General features: G+C 47.5%; 1 protein-coding gene across 1 annotated transcript in view; it reads left to right on the plus strand.

Moving 5' to 3' along the window:
• The window catches only part of enox2 (ecto-NOX disulfide-thiol exchanger 2), a 514,981-nt gene that overhangs the window by 418,516 nt on the left and 88,965 nt on the right, over positions 1-7,500 (plus strand). Inside the window, exon 11 of the mRNA XM_063189793.1 lies at positions 4,876-4,982. Within this exon, the coding sequence (XP_063045863.1) occupies positions 4,876-4,982 (107 nt within the window). The remainder of the gene's footprint in view (positions 1-4,875; positions 4,983-7,500) is intronic.

Here is a 7,500-nt window from a genome sequence, read left to right on the forward strand (position 1 = left end):
TGTGGGTGTGTGTGTGTGTGTGTGTGTGTGTGTGTGTGTGTGTGTGTGTGTGTGTGTGTGTGTGTGTGTGTGTGTGTGTGTGTGTGTGTTTTGCAATTTTTTTTCCGCCCCTCTGTTGGCCATGTGTGGCTACAGATCGTGCTTATCCTGGCACCATTTCGACTGAAAAGCATTGCCATGTCTGGCTCCTTTTCTTTTTTTTCAACTCTCCCCTTATCCCTCCCTCCCTTTCCTCTCCTCTCTTCTCTCTCTCCCTCCCTCCTTCCCTATCCTTCCCTCCCTACACTCCCTCCTTCCCTATCCCTCCCTCCTTCGTCCACCTCTTTCTCCCTCTCCGTCCTCTCCCTTCTCTCCCTCCTCTCCCGCCCTTCTCATCCCTCTCTCCCTCCCCTCTCTCTCTCTCTCTCTCTCTCTCTCTCCCTCTTCTCTCTCTCTCCCTCTCTCTCTCTCTCTCTCTCTCTCCCTCCCTCTTCTCTCTCTCTCCCTCCCTCTACTCTCTCTCTCCCTCCCTCTATCTCCCCCTCACTCCCCCCACTCCCCCCTGACTCCCTCACCACCAGCTGGTAACAGAGCTGCCACACTCCAGCTAAACGAGAGCTATGATGATGGAATTCATTGCTGGAGAAGAGAAGAGTAGAGGGGGGTAATCCACTGGAGATCCATTGCCGTACACACAGACAAATGGGGAAACGCAGCAATAACTGTGAAGTACGTAGTCTCTGACTGGGAGGGATGCGCACGTTTGTGGAGAGAGAGCAAAGGAGAGAGGAGTAGGTGGGGATGTGGGGTGGGAGCAGGCCCGCCGACAGGTGGGGACAAAGGGGTATGTTGTCCTGGGCGCAGGGACACACATAGGGGGCCCAGAATTGGGTCCCCATTGCATTGTATATATTGGGTAGGGGGCCCTTTCAGATTACCTTTGTCCTGGGCCCAGTAAAAGCTATCAGCGACCCTAGGTGGGGGTGGTTAATTATAAACATTGCCATCGCCATGACCCAAAAATGACCCATCACCAAAAATACAGTAAATAAATAAATAAAACTATTAGTAGCAGCAAAAAAAAAAAAAGTAGAAAGTCTTAATTATTGACCCCGGCAAATAAGCCAAGCAGCCGACCTAACCGGCCAATAAACACTATAATGGATTTAATGACTTAAATAAAACCAGTGTAAATGAAGACGTTCGTTCGTTCGTTCGCTGTGCCGCACATTTCACACGGTTGCGTGTGCCGCAGCTTAATTGGCAATAAACTGTGTGTTTACTTGACTGCATATTTAGAGACTTTCTCTTTCTAGCTCTTTCTTTCTTTCTCTCTCTCACTCACTCTGTCTTTTTCCTCTTGCTCATGTTTTTTTTTTCTCTCTGCCCCTCCTTTCTCTGTTTCTCTGCTGTCCTTAATTGTGCTGCAGAAGGTGTGTGTGTGTGTGTGTGTGTGTGTGTGTGTGTGTGTGTACGTGTGTATGTGTGTGTATGTGTGTGTGTGTGTGTGTGTGTGTGTGTGTGTGTGTGTGTGTGTGTGTGTGTGTGTGTGTGTGTGTGTGTGTGTGTGTGTGTGTGTGTGTGTGTGTGTGTGTGTGTGTGGACACATTTCTCCCATCAGAGGTGTTACAGATGGCTGCTCCACACTGCATGAGATTAGCGGTGTGTAAATGCACTGCCCATCCACGCACACACAAAACTCACACCCTACCCTCTCTCACACACACAGACACAAACACACTACACCCCACCACTCCCAACCCTCCAGCTTCCTCCTTCCCTTAAGCCTTCCAACCATATACCACTCACACTCACACTCACACCCACACTCACACACACTACATGCTTACATACATCAATACAAAGGCATACACACACTTAGACAACAACAGTTTCCCCCACGGAAGAGAAGGAACACAGCAAGATCCACACACACACACACACACACACACACACACACACACACACACACACACACACACACACACACACACACACACACTAAGGAAATTTAGCATTTCTAATGCAAGGCTTGGAGAGTCACACACACACACACTTGCATGCACATGTGTAAAATGTATATGCACACATACATGTGCACACACACTCACATACAGGTACATCCAAACGCAGTCTATCCACCACCACCACCACCACCACCACCGTCGGCCCCCTCCTCTCCTCTCCCCCATCTTCACCCCCACTACCACCCTCCAGTTCATTAGTTACCCCATGTACGTATCTTAAGATGAACTCGTGGGAACCACCAGAGTCGACCATCCTTTCATGTTTGGCAGCATTTATGACTTTATGGAAGGGGTGGGTCGGTGGGGGGATATTAATGTCTCCGCTGTAGTGCAAGAGCCGCGCCAACTCTGATGAACGCTCTGGAGACGTCTGGAGTCAGAGAGAGGTCAAGGGGTCACGCCAAAGGATTCATTCGACCTCCGATTGACCCTTAAGACCACCATCACCATCTTCACACACATGTAAACGAAGTGTGTACATATATACATGCACGCACACCCATACACGTGCGCGCGCACGCACGCACGCACGTACGCACGCACGCACGCACGCACACACACACACACACACACACACACACACACACACACACACACACACACACACACACACACACACACACACACACACACACACACGTCACTTTAAATAAGCAAACCCACACTTGTGCACACTAACGAGAGGGACATTCTCACACACACACACAGGCACACAAGCACAGACACACACACACACACACACACACGTACAGGCGCAGGCACACACGCGAGTGCACACACACACACAGCGCCACTTAGGCGAGAGGAGATATGTAGGAGTACGAGCAGCTCCTTTGATTTCTCTTTCCAACGCCTTGATCAAAGAGGCCGAATGTACGCTGGCTAATTAAAACAGACCCTTCTCGCACGCACAGGCACAGAAAGTCACCGCAAGATCTCCGCAAGAGTTTGATTAAATAAATTAATAAGCTAACTCATTATCGACCAGGCTCTTAACATGGTGTCAGTTGCAAAAAGAACTTGGAAGTGTAAAGTTAAGACATCACAGGCTGTCATTAGTGTAAGGTTGTGTCGAACCAAAACCATCCAGGCTGCTACTACTACTACTACTACTAGCTAGCTAACCAAGCTGTCCAGTTGTCATACAGTGCACCTATAGCAGAGAGAGTAGAGAGAGAGAGGTTCCGTTGGCCCATTGTTTCCGGGTTCTATTATTGCAAGGGGGGGGGGGGGTCCCCTTTAGGCAGTTTTATTGTTCTATTCAATGCTAGGAGTATTATGACACGGCCCTTTAGGCAGACCGGAACCTGGTCATGTTAGGTGCCCATAGCAACCTATTACATTGGCATATCTCTATATACTTAAAGAATCTCTGGTATTACTACTAGCTAGCTAACCAAGCTGTCCAGTTGTCATACAGTGCACCTATAGCATTGCATTACTTTACATCACATTCCACTTTACTGAGGCTTTTATCCAAAGCGACTTACTTGGTCATTACAGGGTATTGGTTACAGTCCCTGGAGAAATGTGGAGGTAGGTGTCTTGCTCAAGGAGCCCTTCAGCCATGGATGAAGGTGTGTGGATACGGTCCGGGTGACGCAAGAGACCCAACAACCCGGCAAGTCTCTGATCCAAAGACGGACTCCCAAAACCATTAGGACCTACCCATGGCCCAGCCTTACCTCTCACTACATCTCCATTTGTGCCCTACAAAGCAAAAAGGCAGTAACTGCATTGCTGTTAAAAATGAGCTACTATGACTTTAATGTCATATATATCAAAGTCAAAAGGTAAATAAAATGATTGATCTGCAAAAAAGGTGGTAATATAAAGTAACAAAACTGTCACATGTCAATAATCTTCCAAAAAACACTTATACTGGGTTACAGTATCATTTTAAAGTCAACTATATTCAGTTTTGAGCTCTGTGCAGTTACTGCCTTTTTGCTTTGATTGACGTGCCCTTGATTAAAGCACCGGACCCCACATTGCTCCTGTCCTGGGACTATAACTACTACCATTGCTCAATGGGCTTTTGGTGGGTATTTTTTACCCTTAAACGATGGCTGTCACATTCACGTTCAAGGTCAGGTCAATTTCCCAGTCACAGTCTGTCTCTATCCCCCTCAATCACTCTATCCCTCAATCTCAGGGTAGGCCTAATCTACTCCCTTCCCATCGTCCCACCGTCATCTACAGTACAGACACAGCCAAAAAGATTTACTGGGGCGGGTGGGTATAAGTATCTGGGTCAAAGACGTCCAAAATGAAATTGTCCTTCAGTGTAACGGATACCTTCTGCTGACTGTAACTGTAAAAAAAAAACATGATTTTTAAATTGTTTCAAGTGAATGGATGACAGCCGAGGCTTTCATGAATTCACTGGAAAAAATAAATAAATAAAAAGAGTCATGTTTTTTACAGTTACAGTCAGCAGAAGGTATCCGTTACACTGAAGGACAATTTCATTTTGGACGTCTTTGACCCAGATACAGTACAGACACAGCCTAAAGATGTACTGGGGATGGTGGGTATAAGTATGGGTATGGGGAGGGTGTATATTATTTGGAAGCTTTGGGTTTGGGTTACAGGAAAAAAACAGGAACCGATCGTTACTGCCTTCCTACCTGACGCCACTTTTTCACTCCTCTGCTCCCTCCCACTCGCCCCCCCTCTCTTTTCTCTCTCTCTCTATCTATCTCTCTCTCTCTGTCTTTCTGTCCCTCTCTTTCTTTACCTCCCTCTCTCCCTCCCTCTCTCTCTCTCTCTCTCCCATTTTTTTCGGGACGGTTCTCACTGGCCGTGGCTTGCCCGTCCGCTACGCTCCGCTACCCCCCACTACTTCCCCACTCCACCGCCACCACAGTTGAGCAGATTGTGTCTGTATTCCACGCTGCCTCCAAACAAAAGGCGTGGGACCATTTCTCCAAAGCCCAGCGGAAGAACCTGGACGTTTGGCGCAAGCAAGCAGAGGTGGGTGCCCTTTTCTTTTGACTTCTTTCTCTTCTCAATGCAGTGAAGTGTGTGTTTGTTTACAGTGTTGATCCAACCCACTGCCACCCCCCCCATGTGACCCTCCTCCCTCTCCACATTTGATGATAACCTTACCACACAGCTCTTTTCCTCCTCCACTGGGCAGGTGAGCCATTCAGGTGAACAGGTTTCTGTCCATTTTTTCATTTCTCCATTTTCCTTTGTTTGGTTATCTCTCTCTCTCTCTCTCTCTCTCTCTCTCTCTCTCTCTCTCTCTCAATCTCTATCTATATGTGTTTCTCTCTGTCTGCCTGTTGCTATCTCTCTCTCTCCCTCTTTCTCTCCCTCTCCCTCTCTCTCTTTCTCTCCCCCTCTATCTGTTTCTGTCTTTCTCACTGTTGCTCTATCTGATTCTCAGTCTCGCTCGCTCGCTCGCTCTCTCTTTCTTGCGCGCGTGCACTCTCTATCCTTATCTCCTGTCTCTTCTTGGCTTTACTCCATCTCTCTGGGTCTACTTTCTCCTTTCTCCTTTTCTCTTTTCCCTTCTCTCTTGCCGCTCACTATTCGCTATTCGCTCACTCTTCACTCTTTACTTTTTTTCTTTCTCTCTCTCTTTTTTCCCCGTATTCCATCTCCTTGCTCTTCGTGGCCCCAGCTCGCTCCATTCCGCTTCCTCTTATTGCTCTGCCTGCGGTGTCTCCCTGTTCTCTTTTTTTTCTTGCTCTCTTGCTTCCACTATCCGTTCCCTCTCTTTTCTTTCTCTTTCTCTTTCTCTTCCTTTCTGTCATTCACTCCTTCCTACTACCTTTGTGCTTTCCCTCTGGCTGTTTCCTGACCTCTCCCTTACCATCCCTCTGTTCCTATTTCTTTCTTTCTCTCTCTCGCTCTCTCTTTCTCTTTCTCTCTTTCTCTTTCTCTCTCTCGCTCTCTTTCTCTTTCTCACTCACTCTCTCTCTCTCTCTCTCTCTCTCTCTCTCTCTCTCTTTCTCTCGCTCTCTCTCTGTCTCTCTCTATCTCTCTCTCTCTCTCTCTGGTGGGTGATCTGTCAGGGGGGCTGCGCATTGATTGGGAGTTAAGCAAGGTATTACAGGAAAGCTAAACGCTCTGCTGAATTCAGGTTGAGGCCGTCAGCCTCGCTGCATGAGAGAAAGTGTGTGCGTGTGTGTGCGTGTGTGTGTGTGCAAGCAAGCAAGCGAGAGAGAGAGAGAGAGAGAGAGATTGGGGTGAGACAGAGAGAATGTGTGTGTGTGTGTGTGTGTGTGTGTGAGAGAGAGTCAGAGTGTGTGTATTGGGCCAAAACTGCCTCCCAAGTTCTCCTGAAGAAGGTAATACACGTGAGTGATCAGACACACACACACACACACACACACACACACACACACACACACACACACACACACACACACACACACACACACACACACACACACACACACACACACACACACACATGCGCACAGACACACGTGAATATATCCACATGCCCTCCCCTCCAACAGGCATCCAAGGACAGGTAACTTCCACACACAAATGCAAACGCCGAGTGCACTTAGCATACACACACAAATGCACACGTAAACACACATGCATACACGCACGCACACACGCACACACACACAAACACACAGAGACATACACACACACACACACACACAAACACACACAAACACACACACAAACACACAGAGACATACACACACACACACACACACAAACACACACAAACACACACACACCCACACACAATTAACACACACAGAAACATGAACACACACACAGACACACACGTGCATACACATACAGTACACATGTACACACACACACACAGAGCTCTCATTTATTGAGCTTTTGTGTGTGTGTGTTTGTGTGTGTGTATTGTATGTTCCGGTCCTCACACCCACCCGCTGCTGCACAGATCAATACAGTCATAACAGGGGCCCCTAGTCAAGTCAAGGGCTCGACAGCGTTCTATTGCTCCGGCAGCGTTCTATTGCTCCGGCAGCCTTCTATTGCCCGTTACAGCAGGCAGGAAAACCCACATTAGCCTCATGTGTCTCTTGCAGCTAATTGAGGTCAGCCCTCCCCTTTCCCTCTGACAGTTAATAAATTAATGAGTCCTGACACTTTGTTTGTTCATCAGCCGCCGCGCATGAAATTGCACATTACTTACCCCAAGCCTCTCCTTTTTTTAAACATCATTTACTTGTTCTTTTCTTTTTTTTTCCTTTTTTCAAAATGTGTTTGTTTATTAGCCAAAACGTTTTGTTTTTTTTCATGGGTGTGCTGGAATGGTCCAATTTGGTAAGTTGTCAGCCTCCATCACTTCAGCTGTGTGTACTTGTGTACTACTGGGTTCCCGAGTCCGACATCTTGGTCATTTGCGCTATGTCTCTTCAGCCACCAGAGTTGCTTGTGTATGTACGTATGTAGATTTCAAGGGCAAGGCTGGTTATTGCTATTTCTCTGAGATGGTTCCTCCATTGTAGATGTGAAGCAGAGTGGTCAGAGTCGGGTTTTA

This window comes from Engraulis encrasicolus, chromosome 23, assembly GCF_034702125.1.
Source record: "Engraulis encrasicolus isolate BLACKSEA-1 chromosome 23, IST_EnEncr_1.0, whole genome shotgun sequence".
Classification (NCBI taxonomy): domain Eukaryota; kingdom Metazoa; phylum Chordata; class Actinopteri; order Clupeiformes; family Engraulidae; genus Engraulis; species Engraulis encrasicolus.